This window comes from Salarias fasciatus, chromosome 16, assembly GCF_902148845.1.
Source record: "Salarias fasciatus chromosome 16, fSalaFa1.1, whole genome shotgun sequence".
NCBI lineage: Eukaryota > Metazoa > Chordata > Actinopteri > Blenniiformes > Blenniidae > Salarias > Salarias fasciatus.
The window spans coordinates 30,670,437-30,685,450 of record NC_043760.1 but is presented as its reverse complement, the minus strand read 5'-3'; the positions used below and the strand labels follow the sequence as shown (position 1 = coordinate 30,685,450).

Sequence of the window (15,014 nt, the reverse complement as noted above, 5' to 3'; positions counted from 1 at the left end):
AGAGGACGGCCCCGGCAGATTTCATCCTCAGATTCATTTATCTGTCATCTGCCGGGGTGGTGCCTCTCCCGTCCCGCCGTCCTCTCCAGCCCTCCGCTCATCCCTCCGTCAGTCTGTTTTCACTCCGCTGCCCGCCTTTCCTTTCCTCTCCTCTCCTCCTCTTCCCTCCATCCACCCTGCGCCGAAAGAAAGAGAGAGAGAGAGGGAGAGAGAGAGGGAGATAAACACTTGGACTAGATGGCAGCCTAGAATTAGCATAGAAATGGAAGTTTGGAGTCATTTCGCAGGTTCAGATGAGCGGCTCTCCTCCCCTCGGCACAGGACTGTTAGTAGGACAGCGTGCGAGTGTGTGTGTGTGTGTGTGTGTGTGTGTGTGTGTGGAGATATGAGCCCCGCTTTCGCACAAATATGGAAGAAAATATGTGGAATGTGGCATTCTCGCTTTGTTTCTTCAAGGGCCTGCAAATACTTCGGCCCAGTCCCACACCGAGTCGCCTATCCACAAAGACACAACCCCCCGTCCCCCGCTGTGCCGACACACACTCTCACACACACACACACACACACACACCCGCGCGCTTGTCTGCCTCGGACAGGCCCCCGTATCAACACGCTGCCAGCCTGCTTTCTATCTCTCCGCCGTTTAATGGCGGCAGACGCTGGTCCAGTCCAATAAAAACCAGTCTGACTACTTAGCGCTGGACGCCCAACTGTCACAGCCCGAGACCAGAGCGAGCGCTTCCAGCTCTTGAGCGCCTCTATCAAATCTCTTTGTTCCGCTTCCATTATGCTGTGTTCAGAGCCCAGCCATTGTAACTGGCTGCCACAGTGGCGCTCAGGCCAACCGTGGCGCGCACACACACACACACACACACACGCGCACACACACACACGCAGGCGGAATCTGGCAGGCTCAATACAGTTGAGTCACACTTAGTCTCCTCTATGTGTTTGGCGCCAGCTCCAGTATTATGGAGCATTTGTGTGCGAGCGTGTATGTTTGTCCGGCGCAGGAACACACTCAGTTCCTCCTCTCCCTAATTCCTCTCCCACAGGAACCGTAAAGGGAAGGACTGTTTGCGTATGCGTCTGCTCCGTCTGGCTCGTGTGTTTGGTCTTGCAGGGCTCAGTTTGTCACCACACACACACACACACACACACGCACACACGCAGGCTCTCACGCCGAACCGTGCTCTCCCTTTCAGGAGGTGGTGCTGTACTGTCTGGAGAACAGAGTGTGCGAGGTGAACCACCGGGACTACGCCGGGTACTGCGCCCTCCACGAGGCGTGCGCCCGCGGCTGGCTGAGCATCGTCCAGCACCTGCTGGATTACGGCGCCGACATCAACTGCAGTGCGCAGGACGGCACCAGGTAAACAAGCGGCGCTCATTCGTATGCACACGGACGCCCGCGCCTGCATAAACACACTCCCCTGCACACGATGGCATTTCGCTTCCTCGTCCTAATAAGGCGAGCGGGGGCTTAGTCATCAATTAGCTGGCCTCAGCTCGCTCAGAGCCGCGTCTCCGGGATTTATTGTGCGTTATTGTACGGGAGCGGCGATCTGACAGATTATCTGCAGTTTGAGATGGAGACGGCCGTCACTTTCACGGCCGGGTTAATGAAATTTACAGCGCGGGGGGGGGGTCCAAGGAGTCTGCTCTCAGGTCTTAGTGCCGTGGAGCCCTGTTAAAACTTAAAATGTGTGTGTTTCTCCGTGCAGACCGATCCACGACGCCGTGGAGAACGACCACCTGGACGTGGTGCGGGTGCTGCTGTCCTACGGCGCCGACCCCACGCTGGCCACGTACTCGGGCCGCGTCCTGCTGAAGATGACCCACAGCGACAGCATGGAGCGCTTCCTCACCGGTGAGTCTGGAGTTCACTCCGTCCGTCTGGCTTCCTCTCATGTCTCCGATCGATTGGTGTGTATTAATCGGCTGTGTGTGTGTGTGTGAATGTCAGTGTGTGTGTGTGTGTGGCTCTTTCTCCCCTCCGTCCTGTGTGTAAATCCTCGTCCTCTCAGCGGCAGCCCGCCGTGTCCGTCGCTGTCATCCCTCCTCGCCTCAGGCACCCCCCCCACCCCCCTCCTCCCCCCTCCTCCCCCCTCCCCTCCCCGGACCACCTGTTAGACGGGGAGCCTCAGCCCGCCGGGGTGCGTGCTGCTGCCTCCGAGCTCCTCTATCTGGTTACTTAGCAACGGCGAGTGTGTTTGCTCAGCGTACGTGCGGAAGCGGGCCTCGCTCTGGCTGGAGAGACTCTGATTTTCTGAGGCGTGCGTGAGAGCGCCTGTCTCTCTGCACGGCTGCCACGCTGGAGCCTGACGTGATCCGTGTGTGTGTGTGTGTGTGTGTGTGTGTGTGTGTGTGTGTGAGGGCTCGTTCCAATGTTTGTAGTTAAGTTGAGTCAACACGCGTCTGTGTACAGGAGGAGGCGGAAATGAAAGCATACACAGCCGCTTCCCCCTGCAGCCAGCTGTTTAATATTACCTGAGGAGCCGCGGCCAGGGTGGGGTGGGGGGTGGGCCGCCCCCCACCCCCCACCCCTCCCCCTGCTCCACCCGGCTGCTGCCAACAGTTCACTATTAGAATTTTTATAGAACCTTAAACTCAGTTTTATGACTTGATTCTTTTGTTTTTAAGCTGCTCGATTATCACTTAATGCGCTTTTCTTTTTTTTTTCATACAGTATTGTGGTGAGCCTAGCCTGCTATTACAGTCGTGCGTATCGCCGGCAAAAAACAGTAACTACCCCAGATTACAGTTTGTAGCTGTTTGTATTTGGGTTTTAATTGTGCGTTGTGAGCGGCCGGCAGGTGAGGAAGGTACCACTTCCACGTGGGAAAAGTACATGAGCGTCGTCTGGGAATGCAGACTGGGAAGATCCCAGCGGTGAGATTTGTAAACACAGCGCCGTGCATCGGCATGAGAACCATGTGGACTGGAATAAACAAACATTACTGCCGCCGAGGTGAAGTTTCCCCGCCGGTGATGGACGTGGTTTATCACACAGTCGGGCAGGTTTGAATGGAAAGGAGCTGGACTTCACCAGTTGGTGTCTTTTGGACCATTCCTCATTGGCTTCATCCTTCTTTTTTTCATTTTTCTTCACTTTTCATGGCAAATTATGGTTGAAAAAATTACATCTGTATGGTTCAGTGAACACTTTAGACACATCCTTATATGGGCAAAGACAGTGGGGTTTGCTATTGATCTGCTGATCTTTGAGGGGCTGACTTGTTTATTTCTCCTTTTCTTACGACGACGCTCCCAACTGGGAGCTGGGATTTTCCCAGGTGGGATCTTTCAGAGCTCTGAATGCATCATTAGCTCCCTGTTGTTGTTGTTGTTGTTGTTTGTTTTAGCATGTTTACTTGATATAATTGCATTTTTAATCACTTTTGGTCAATAATTAGGGTCTGAAAACCTGCCTTGCTTGTTAAAGTTTTGCGGGCAGGAAGGAAGGAGAGGTTTCACAGATCGTCACGGGGTTGTTGTTCATCATTAACAGTGTCTGCAAATCTTTATGAAAGCCACTTTTAGTCGTTTCAGGTTGTCGTGTGAATGCTCCCAACTGCGGTCTTTTTAAGTTTCTTGCTGCTATTCAGTAGTTTTTATTCGAGTGTCTGTTACTGAATCACCTTTTTAATCCCATTTTTGCTCCTAATTATGATTGATAAAACCATTTCAATGCCTAACTCGATCAAATCTGTCCTGCGAGAGACGCGGCGAGGAACCGTGGCGGGAAATGAACAGGTGGCTCGGGGAAAGATGGCGGGGAATTTTTTTTTCTTTTTTTCCTTTTTTTTCCGAGAGCGTGGACGGGCGGGCGGATGGATGGCGGCAGGGAGACGGAGCAGCGGAGAAAATGAGCGAGAGCGAGCGATCGCTGCCCTCCCTCCACCTGGTCCCACTCATCTGGAGGCCGTTAATCCCTCCAAACACACGCCAGACGCCCCACGCCTCAGCGCTGGCAGCGAGCCCAGCTCGCACTCTGCCAGTGTGTGTGTGTGTGTGCGTGCGTGCTGAACACACACTTTGCTCTCGCTGTGTGTGCTTATCCTGCTCCCTCTGCTTGTTTGTTTCCAGCCCGCTCTGTGTGCGTGTGCGTGTGTGTGTGTGCGCGTGCGTGTGTGTGTGTGTGCGCTGGCGGACTGTGTGTGGTTCTTGTTTGATTCCTGGCAGCCGTCTGCGGCCCGGCTCTGAACCGAGCCAGCTCTAGCCCAGCGGAGACAGTCGCTCTCCTCCCCCGTGGTACAGCCGCTGGCCCCTGACCGCCGCCCCCCCCCTCTCCGCCCCCCCCCCCCTCCCCCCTCCTCCAAAACATTTGCTGTGTTTGTTTCTCTCCTAACCCTCCCCCTCCTCCCCCTCCCCCCCCCTCCTCCTCCGCCTTTATCCGTTTTTCTGCCGTTGTGCTCGTCCCCGGGGCTCCGTCTCCTGAATAACAGGCGGCGCTCCTCTCCTCTCTCCATAGATTATTTTGCTGACCTTCAGGGCCGCTCGGATGACGACCCGGGGCTTTATTGGGAATTCTATGGCAGCTCTGTGTGTGGTGAGTACTGATCAGCACTCTGTGTGTGTCCTTTACTGCTTAGCCAGGGTTTATTTTTAAACGGGAGCGGCGTCGGGGCGAGGCCGCGCCGCGCCGCTCCGCCGTTAATGTCGACGTCCGCTGAAAATTATTCCTGCGTGCCGCTTTTTCTCCCCCCCCCCCCCCCTCCCAGAGTCCAGCGAGGAGGGCGGCGTCTACGACATCCTGGCAGATCCTCCGGGTCCCGAGGACGAGGAGGAGGAGGACGACAAGAGGGAGGTGTTCGAGTTTGAGTTCTCCGACCGACCTCTGCTGCCTTGCTACAACATCCAGGTGTCCCTGTCTCAAGGGTGAGCGCCGCTCCGAAGGCTCCGGCCGCGTTCTGACTTCCTCCGGCCCCCGCCGGTCCTCACTCCTCGGCTTTCCCCCCCCCCCCCCCTCAGGCCCAGGAACTGGCTGCTGCTGTCCGACGTGCTGCGCCGGCTGCGGATGTCGCCGCGCGGCTTCCGGCAGACCTTCCCCCACATGGAGGTGGTGACGGTGGCGGAGGCGGAGTTCTACCGCCAGGCGTCCCTGTCGCAGCTCTTCTCCTGCCCCGAGGAGCTGGAGGGCTTCCACCCCGACAGCAAGGAGCTGCTGGACCTGGTGGAGGACAGCGCCGAGCTGGCCGCGCTGCTGGGCTCCACGCTGGAGTGCCTGGACGACCGCTGGGACCAGCAGGGGGCGGGGCCGGGGCTCGACCGCCTCAAGGACAAAATCAGGGCCGCCGGCAAGCTGGGCTCATCCTGACCCCCTCTGACCCCCCCGCCCCCGCCCCCGCCCCCGCCCACTCACCCTGAATCCTCACGGACTGCAGTTTGCTCTGGGATCGAGCTCGGGTCGTGACGACCTGCCGGAGCTCGACCTTTAGCTCCAGACGGACCGACCTGCTGGCGGAAACATTTCCCTCCGTTCCCGGAGGACGACTGGTGACTTAATAATGGTCTTATTTTTATAAATTAATATATGTATAAATAAATAGACAAATCTACATATATATATAGATATATAAATAAATCTAAATATAAGATATCTACAGTTTTTGGCTCACGACTTCGCTCTGTGAGTTTTTGTATGGAAGCGGTGAGACGCGTGGATCTGACGGAGTGTGTGAGCGCATGTGTGTGTATCTGTACAGAGGACCGGAGCCGTGCTATTGAATGTGTTATTTGTGTTTATAGGAAGCACACGATGTCCCGTTTTGTTTGTTTGTTATTTTCCCCCTCTTCCTCAGACTTTAGCGCTCGCTCGAGCCTCAGGGGCTGATCGGTTGTGTTTCCGCTTCCTGTTTTCAGTCTGTAAATTAACTTGCAAAAAAAACAAAAAACCAACAACAACAACAACAAAAAAAAAAAAAAAACCCACCAAATTGTTTGTATAATAAAGTTTTAAGATAATGTTGATATTGACTCTCCGGCACAGAGCTTGTACATAACAGGGAGGCTACTGCAGTAAAGTAATTTTTGGTGTGTTCATTTTCTTTTTGTTTTTTTGTTTTAACTTTGTAATTAAAATATCTCATAATTTGTATTTATATTTTACAAAAAGAAGTTGCTTTAAAATAAATATACAAACTGCAAGATGAGCCTCGTCTCCTGTCCTCATTATGTCATTTATGAATTAATTAGAGAGGTTTTGATGGCTTCCCTGTCAGATTCAATCTTCGCCACTAATTACCCCTCCGTGCGGCTCGGCCTGAGAACCTGCACGATCCGACAGCGCCATCTTTTGGCTCTTCCCAGTAGTGCAGCTGTGTGTGCAGCCTGCCTCCTCTTCCTCTCCATGAGCGCCTCCGGGTGTTCACACCTGGAACTGCATCTCATTTAGAAACGCTGGAGCTCTTTTCACAGACAGAGACAACTAATGCTCTCGAGAGCTTCATTTTTTTACTAGAGACACAACATTTAGGAAGTTTTACAGCTTCTGATTTCTCATAATTTGGGGATATTTCTTTGCAAAAAAAAAGTGCTTTCAGATTTTATTATCTGTCAGAAATCAACAAGGACTTTATCAGGATCATGGTTTCCAAACCGGAGCCGATCTGAGCATCATAAGGCTCGAGGGCCAAGCGGGGCCCTTCGGATGTGCTTTACCGGCCCTCAAATCAAATGGGAGTTTGGCCCTTTTCAGCTGAAAACACTAGTAAACTTTTTTACATTTAAAAGGTCATTTTTGTTCATGTCTGCTGAAGCATCACTCCGTGTTGAGCCAAACTTTAACTTTAACCAGTGAGACAAACATGATTTTCCATGTGGGCTTTGGTTAGTTCAATAATCCGTCTCTGGCTCAAGGCTGCAGCGCTGAGGGCAAAATTAATTCACAAAAATAGATGAAAAATAAGGGATTAGACCTTTACTGATGGTGAATTCAGCTGTCTGAGCTGTTTTTAATCTGTTTGTTGATGTTGTGAAGAATCTGAGTCTCCCTCCAGAGGACATGGGCTCAGATCCAGGACGGGTCAGCTCTGACCTCTGACCTCTGTAAGGGGAGACGGTGGTCTGTTCACGACCTGATAGCTGCTGCATTTCCTTCCTGTTCTCCACAGTGACATAAACCAACATTTAGCTGTCCGTTTTACAGGTACTGATCTTCCGAGTGTTTCTTTCTCATTCTACTGTTTGAGGCCTGTTTCGCCTCAACACTCAGTTCATGACATTTTCAGATGTTTGACAAGCGTTCTGCGTGTTTTATGCATCCAGGTGGGCAGTAACGAGTTACATTTACTCCATTACATGTACTTGAGTATTTTTTTAAAATAAATTGTACTTTTACAACTTTTCTGAAATTATGTCTCAAGGCTGTAGTTATCTGTATTTCCAAGGAGGAGGGGCTTCACAGCAGTGTGATTTCAGACATATTAGGGTGATAATGAGTGTGTTTACATGGTGTTTTCATTTCAGGATTGGTTCATTCTGAATTAAGTAATTGAGAAATATATTCGTGAGCGTGGCATTTTTATATGGGAAAAACGAAGAATAAACTCCTCTCTCAAGCAGGCGTCTGTGAAGCGTTCTGATTGGACGGGGCGGCCGTGACGTGTGACGTCTCCCGGAAGTAAACAGTGTTTTTCTCGTCTTTCTTTCTAGATTAACTTTGACGCTACGGTTTTAAAAATGCCCCCGTTTTTACTCGCCAGTCGATTCGCTCGTTTCATTACATCCAATTCTTCTAATACTGCCGTTAAATAAATCGTCTCCACAGTCGACAGTCCTCCACAGTTTAATCGTGCACTGTAGGCCGCCATCTTGGAACCATACGTCATCACGGCGGAGCATGCGCAGAATGACCAGAATGAAGTCGCCTAATTAGCATATAATTCTGCGTCCGAAGGACAATAAACCCGCTGGCCTATTGGGATTTCAGCTTAATTTTGAATAAAGTTTTCAGTCGTTTACATGGTAATTTTAGAGCGGAATTAAGCTTTATTTGGATTTGTAGAGGAAAAAAAGTCCCATGTAAACACACAGAGTGTAAAACGTCAGGCCTGGAGAGGCTTACTGGTCCAGTCCAGGTCAGGCTGAGAACAGGAGCGTATGGAGGACTCATATCATTAATTGGGTAAAATGTGGCTCATTATCACTGGATCCACATCAAAGTTGTTTCTCGTCAACATTCTGGACGAGGAGAGCTCAGTACAGCCAAACCCTTTGAATCTCCTCCTTGGCTTAATCCTGCCCCCAGGTCACCCGTCTCCACATATTTACTGTCCTTCAGACCAACTTTCAGGTCCTCAAAGGTCAAGTCTTTAGAGGCTAATGTGTGCGAATGAGGAGGAAATTAATTTGTGCGCTGTCCTTCACATGATTGATTTTTTGAATTCTTATTGAATTGTGACTTTTATCTTTGTCACTATTGCTTCATCTGGGTGGAGTTTGCATGTTCTCCTGAAGGAATTAATTAATCAAAGAGTTTTTTTTACTGATTTTAATTGACAGTGAAAGGTGTGGTACTGATGACAGTGGGACCTAGAAATGATCAAATGGCCTTTATCAGAGGAATTCTGGGACTATCCAACAAAACAGCTGATAATTAACTTTTCAAAATAAAAGCAGGTACAAATAGAATTGAATTTCTTTTAATGTTATTTTTGTCATTTTCTCCTTTCACTGCTCATATCCGAAGTTTAAGAAAGAAATTAATAAAGTTCTCATTTCACATTTATTCAAATTTTTTTCAACATGAATTTTGTTCAGTCTTGTTTCTTTTAATATTAGACAGTTGGATATTTGACTCCATATTTAGCAGAGTAACTGGTCTTTGTTTACCTTCATTCATTGTTTTCTTTCCACCTGGTGGTGTCTGGTGTCTTTGTGTCTTGTGTTGTTCTGGTTTTAATATCTTGTTATAGCTCATGGGTGACTCTTTGTTCTGACCTCTTATCTGTATTCTGGCTGTTTTTCCTGGAAACTGTAACAAGTCATGCTTTAAAACGTCCCAAGCAATGATGACTAATTTCACTAAAAGTGATCAATTAACGACCTGCCATCGATCTTGAAGTAATTATTCTGAAGATTTCTGAAAATTCCATTCGAAAGCGGTGACAGTCAAAGAAACGGGAACAGAGAGCATACTCAGAGTGAAGATGAATATCAGTCAGTGGAGTCCTGCAGCGGTAACCTCTCTCAGTCCTTCCCATAGTTCTTTGCGGCTCCGTGACGTCAGGTCAGCTGACCGCTGCTGCATGAAGGAGAAAGATGTCGCTGACTAGCTGTCGAAGGATGGAGGCTATCTTTTCTGCCGCGTTCGCCATCTGCTTCATTCTCACAACCGGTAAGAACACAAATAGGTCAAAGTTAGTCGTTTGGGATTTTTAAAAAATGTATTGTGTCCTACGTTTGAGTCTGCTGTGTGCGTGCGGAGTGTTTTTTTTTTTAATGACAGGGCTAAGCTAGCCTGCCGTTAGCTCAGCTGACACTCGCACACCTACGCTGGAGCTCTTCCGCTTATTGAATTAAGATCTTTAAATCAGATATGAGAATTGTTCATAAGGCGTCTTTTTCGTGCCTTTAGTCAGTGTGTGCTTCCGGTACCTGCCATCGTTATAAAAATTCAACACGGGCACACATTAGCCATCCAAATGCGAGGAGCTCAGACTGTTTAAAGGTGTTTCTGTCCCGATCAATAAAGTTGTCGAGGTTTTGTTAAATTAGGTGGAAACAGTAGTTTTCTCCGTGATCCACAGCTGCCGTGCAGTCATGTGACAGGCTGTGCACGGCTGGTTCCTCTTTAATGTTCCTCAGCAGCGCTGTCACGAGTTCCAGGCTGCTCCCTTTCATTCAGCTGCGATGGTGGAGGTGGAGGGTTCCACACCCTGATGGTGGAGGTGGAGGGTTCTACACCCTGATAGTTTAGGGGTTCCTACACCCTGATGGAGGAAGTGGAGGGTTCTACACCCTGATGGTGGAGGTGGAGGGTTCTACACCCTGATAGTTTAGGGGTTCCTACACCCTGATGGAGGAGGTGGAGGGGTTTTACACCCACAAAGCTGCTGCTTCTCCACTCCATTGAGCCTCACAGCACTGAGGAGTTTTCACGTTACAGAGACAGAAATCACACTCCCTCTCTTTCCAGAGGTCTAAACCCCATCAGCTCCCTCCACCTCTGATTCTGTGTCATTTATTTGCACGTCTACACTCTTGTAACTAAACACCTCTAGAAACATAGGAAACTACAGCTATGGATTATATTAAGGCCAGACCTGCGTTTCCTCTTGTTAGATATCTGACCGTGTAACCAGTAAACCTGCTCCACTGGTGCAGTCAGGCAGATGTGGTCCTCTGCGACTCGAGTGACATATTATTACAGATTGTTTGATTTAAATTAAATTATTCTTCTCAAATAATATTTTATTCAGTTCTCTTTTTCTCCCTTCTCCGGTAACTTTAATACACTGTGACTGAAGTCACTTCAGTGTTTTTTGTATTGTTGATAATGATCTCTCATAAGTCACTCGTCAATAAGCACATATTTATGTAACACTTTCCACAAAGTTCCCTCTCTGGGCTTCGTGACAACTAAAACTTATCAATAATCATCAAGAGAAATAAAAACATGAAAGACTACAAAGAGGCGAGAAATCAATAAATATAACTTAAAAGAGGAGCTTTTTCTGAAACGGTGCTCAGCGTGTGATTTAAAACATCAAAGTACAATTCAGATGACAAACGCTGAAAATAGTCTGATCAGAAACGTTCTTTTAATGAAGAGTTTGAAAGAAACGTCGGCGTTGATGTTCAGATCGAAGAAAGAGTCCAGGTCATTTTATTCTTCAGTGTTCACTCTGTGTGGAGTTTATATGTATTTATACATCCGTTTTTATTTTCACTTGTTTTATAAATTGACTGAAAAGGTGAAAACCAAACCAGGAAGCAGAACACTTTGTCTGGTTCACATTATTTCCAGTTCAGTGGGGTTTTTTTTTTTATATTGTTGTGCAAAAGTTCTTTAAAAGTTTTAAAGAAAATTTCAAAATTAGTTCATCAGACAGCAAATTGTTGCTTCAAGCCAAGTCAGGGTTTCAAACACAGCATGAAGAATTGATCATGACCTTCGGTGCCCTCCGCACCCCGCAGAGAAATAATCAGTGAAGAGATCCAGGATTTATGTGTAATTTTTTTGCTTCACGTAAAAAAAAAAAAAAAAGAGAGAGAGAGTTTCTCTCTCACTCTGGTATTAAAATATACGTCACATTTATCAGCACTGGATGTCAGTAAAGATAAAGAGCAAATCAAGTGAATTGTTAAAGGAGAAAAGCGTTAAAGACGGCAGGTTGTGTGGTGAAAACCAGGAGCAGCTGAGCTGTTTGTCTTTTATTAAATGTTCTAGTTAAAAACAGATTTCAAAGACAGTTGAATACATAACCTTTCTGTCCTCCATCTCTCTGGCCCAGCCGTCCACGGAGACAGCTTGACGGTGCTCCAGGCTCCGGAGTTCGTCTCCTTCCAGAAAGGCGACTGGCCGGTTTCTGGAGAGAAGATCCCCGACCTGGTGGCTCTGACCATGGGCTTCTCCGTCCAGGAGGTGCTGCTGACGTCGCTGTTTCAGTGTTTCTGCCGTTTCCCTGTCGTGTGAGCGAGGCGTCGTGCTCACAGCTGTCCGTCTGTCCAGGACCTGTCGTGGCCGGGCCTCCAGGCCGGCCCGCTGTTCCAGAGGCCCCGGGCCAACGTGCTGGTGGTGGTGAGAGGCGCCGACAGCCTGGCGCTGCCCCAGAGCGTGGCGTCCTACCCCTTAGAGAACGTGAGTCAGACGTGCGCCTCGGTGTGGGTGGCGCTGAACGCCGCTGCTGTTTTCCTGATTTGTGCGCTGCTCGTCTCCCGTCCTCCAGCCGGTCCCCTTCACCATGGACAGCGTGGCGGAGACCGTCCACTCTCTGTTCGCCGAGGACACGCCCGTGGTGCTGCAGCTGGCGCCCAGCGAGGAGGTGAGCTGGACGAGCCGGACGCGCTCAGACAGGCGGCGTTTCTGCTCCTGACCCGCTTGTCGTCTCCCGCAGAGGCTCTACATGCTGGGCAAGGCCAACGCCGTGTTCGAGGACTTACCGGTCACCTTGCAGCAGATCCGTGCCCGTCTGTCCCAGGACGGCTCGGTGCTGGCCTCGCTGCCGCTCAACTCGCTCAGCAGGAACGCAGAGGTGAGCGTCGGCCTGGTAGAGGGAACTTTCAGCTCACCTCTCCTTCTCAATCTGAAGGAGAAACAGAGACGGAAACTCAATTCTTGTTTTTTTGACTTTTGTTGTTTTGCTTCACAGGCCGATTTGCTTTTCCTGTCGGAGGTTCAGGTCCTGCACGATATCACGGCTCTGGTACGCCACCTGGTCGGACTCACACTAAAGACGCTGTGGCATCAGGTCTGACCTGGCTCTGTGTCTTCCTCCCGTCTGCAGCTGCAGAGGCACCGACACCTGGCCAAAGACCACTCCCCTGACCTGTACTCGCTGGAGCTGTCGGGCCTGGAGGAGCTGAGCCGGCTGTACGGCCAGGACTCCCCTCAGTACCGCGACGCCGCCGCCATCCTGGCTTCTGTTCTGCAGAAGGTAGCTCTGAGCTGTGGAGGCCTGATCCCCCCGTCTGCAGTCACAGGTTGTAACGGCGTGTCTGTTTCTCAGTTCGGAGAGGACGTGTACGGTCTCTACGGTAACAGTGCGGTGGTGGAGGTCGTCACGGTGAAGACCTTCGAAGCTCCTCTGACCAGGAAGTCCCGCTCCATCCTGCAGTCCAGACAAGCCGTAAGTGTTTTGGTTTCTTTGTTCAGACCCAGAAGATTCTTCATCACACCGGATTAAAACTACGACATGTGTGGCTTTTGCTGTTGGGGCAGCGAGATCTCATTTCCAATTCTTCTTCAGACTGCTGACGGGGTGAAAGATCTCCTCAGCCACTAGGTGGCAGTGTTGTAATCAGTCCTGAGCCATTTCCTTAAGAGAAGAAGTCAGTTCAAACTGCAAATCTTTATAGGAAATTATCCATCCAACAGTTCATCTATTAAGAAAAGATAGTGTGAATTAAATTTAAAGAGCCAGACTGAAGCAGAATACACTAAATAAATGTTTGCAGTCCCTCGTGTGCAGGATCACTCTTCAGTTTGTGTCAGTTCATCCCCCTTTCTCCCAGTAAATGAAACCGTTGAGGTGATAAAGGAGGACTTGGCGCGTCAGTCGTCCTCGGTACAGACGGGTCTTTTGGGTGGGTTTCAGCTGAATCTCTGATCACAGCAGCAGTGATCGTCTCTTCCTGCTCCGCTCCGCATGAAGTTCATGTTGAGGCCTGACTCCATCGGAGGGAGGTGGCTCCACCGGCCAGCTGTGTCCCGACGTGACGTTCACAGGCGACCAGTAACGAAAGGAAAATGCCACCTCTGTGCAGAGTCCACACATCGGACCAGCTGATTGCTGCCTGTTATCACAGAGACGATAAAAGAGCTTTTGACCTTCTTCCAACAGGAAGTCACATGTACAAAGGTTAACTTTTAAAGATGGTGGATTTTATTTGGGTGAGCTACTTTGAGGTTTCATTAAATGTTACATTGTGTAAATGTGTGTTGTTGTTGTTTCCCAGACGAACACCGGCAGCCCGTACAACCTGGCCTACAAGTACAACTTCCAGTACGCCGTGGTCTTCAACATCGTGCTGTGGCTGATGATCGGCCTCGCCCTCGCCGTCATCGCCATCGCGTACAACCTGTGGAACATGGACCCCGGCTATGACAGCATCATCTACAGGATGACCAATCAGAAGATCAGGATGGACTGAGCCCCGCCCCCCGGCGCTTCCCCGTAGATCCCCGTAGTGAGTGTTTGTTTTCGTGTGAGATCTCGTGTTGTGAAGAAATAACTGTGGGCCCGGCGGGAGGACGGCGCCTGAGTCTTTGTTTACATCTTCCATGAGTAGATAGGAATCAGATTCCTTCACGGCGGCGTCCTCCGCCGAAGCGATTCAGACGTCCTCCCCTCGGCGCCGCAGCTCACATCATTCCTTATAACTCTAACTTCCTCTCTCTGTGTCATTTGTTTGCCCCGGTGATTGCAACTGTATTTTTATTTAAAAGAAAAAGAAAAAATCTATTGTGATGCTACGAAAGAATGAGGATTGTCTGGTTTCTGTGTGAAATTGTTGTGCTTGTTTTTGAAGCTGTTTTAACTTAAACGAAATCTATGTGTATATATTGAACATACAAATGCAGCTGTGCGAGAAACTGCAGTTCTCTTAATGTGGAAACAAAAACTAAACGTCCAGTGCTTCTCTTCCAGACGAAAAACGTGTTTTGAATCACATAAATACTTGGTAGTAATGTTGGATGTTAAGAAGGAAAAAAGTCAATTGAGGCTCTGTAAATTGCAATAAATGCCTGATAATAAATTATTACATGGATCAAGCTTGTTTGTGTTCATTCTTCCATGATAAAATCACGTTTCTTCATAAAATCGGGGAGGGGTTTATTTGGCACTCGCAGGCGTTTCATTGCGTTCTGTTTTGAATCATCCTGGTTGCTGTAATGTTACCCATCCACACTGCAGTGCAATTTGCTTGAAGTGATGAAAATATTCCATCAATTAATTTTCAACGGGGCTCTTGCTGCTTCAACCGCCATCCAAAACATTGACACAATGCTTCATGTATTTTCTTTAAAACAAAATTAAAATAGAAAATTGAGTACCTTCCAGTAGTAAACAATAAATGCATTTGTCTTGTAAAGTTTTTATTGAAATTTTATCTTTTTTCAAAATATGCATTTTGTACATCTATGCAGTAAAATAAATGAAAACATTTATAGCTTCACTACATTATTTTATGTATTATGCTTTACTGGGAAGGCCAACTAAAATGCAATCAAGCGATTAGATTGTATCAGATTTACACATTTACATTGTTAGTTTCTAAATTAGAATTTTTTTTGTGATCTTTACACAGAACTGAAGGGGAAATTACTCTTAATCATTAACGATGCT

At 48.7% G+C, this 15,014-nt stretch overlaps 2 protein-coding genes across 2 annotated transcripts in view; both read left to right on the top strand.

Annotated features, from left to right (window-relative positions):
- Positions 1–6,152, top strand: part of bcor (BCL6 corepressor) — a 33,021-nt gene extending 26,869 nt beyond the window's left edge. The window contains 5 exon segments of the mRNA XM_030111356.1: positions 1,206–1,372; positions 1,725–1,870; positions 4,475–4,552; positions 4,725–4,881; positions 4,975–6,152. Of these exon segments, the coding sequence (XP_029967216.1) occupies positions 1,206–1,372; positions 1,725–1,870; positions 4,475–4,552; positions 4,725–4,881; positions 4,975–5,320 (894 nt within the window). The 3' untranslated portion in view covers positions 5,321–6,152.
- Positions 6,153–9,225: 3,073 nt separating this feature from the next.
- On the top strand, positions 9,226–14,114 carry atp6ap2 (ATPase H+ transporting accessory protein 2). Its single transcript, XM_030112576.1, has 9 exons — positions 9,226–9,340; positions 11,460–11,590; positions 11,678–11,806; positions 11,895–11,990; positions 12,063–12,200; positions 12,318–12,371; positions 12,453–12,602; positions 12,675–12,794; positions 13,624–14,114. Exons 1-9 carry the CDS (start codon positions 9,265–9,267, stop codon positions 13,816–13,818), a joined length of 1,089 nt encoding a protein of 362 aa, XP_029968436.1. The 5' UTR covers positions 9,226–9,264; the 3' UTR covers positions 13,819–14,114.
- The last annotated feature ends 900 nt before the right edge of the window (positions 14,115–15,014 follow it).

Coding starts and splice junctions, on each gene's coding strand:
- atp6ap2 (XM_030112576.1), top strand. CDS start 9,265: ATGTCGCTGACTAGCTGTCGAAGGATGGAGGCTATCTTTTCTGCCGCG. Junction 9,341..11,459: donor CTGCTTCATTCTCACAACCG/GTAAGAACACAA, acceptor TCTCTGGCCCAG/CCGTCCACGGAGACAGCTTG. Junction 11,807..11,894: donor CGTCCTACCCCTTAGAGAAC/GTGAGTCAGACG, acceptor CCCGTCCTCCAG/CCGGTCCCCTTCACCATGGA.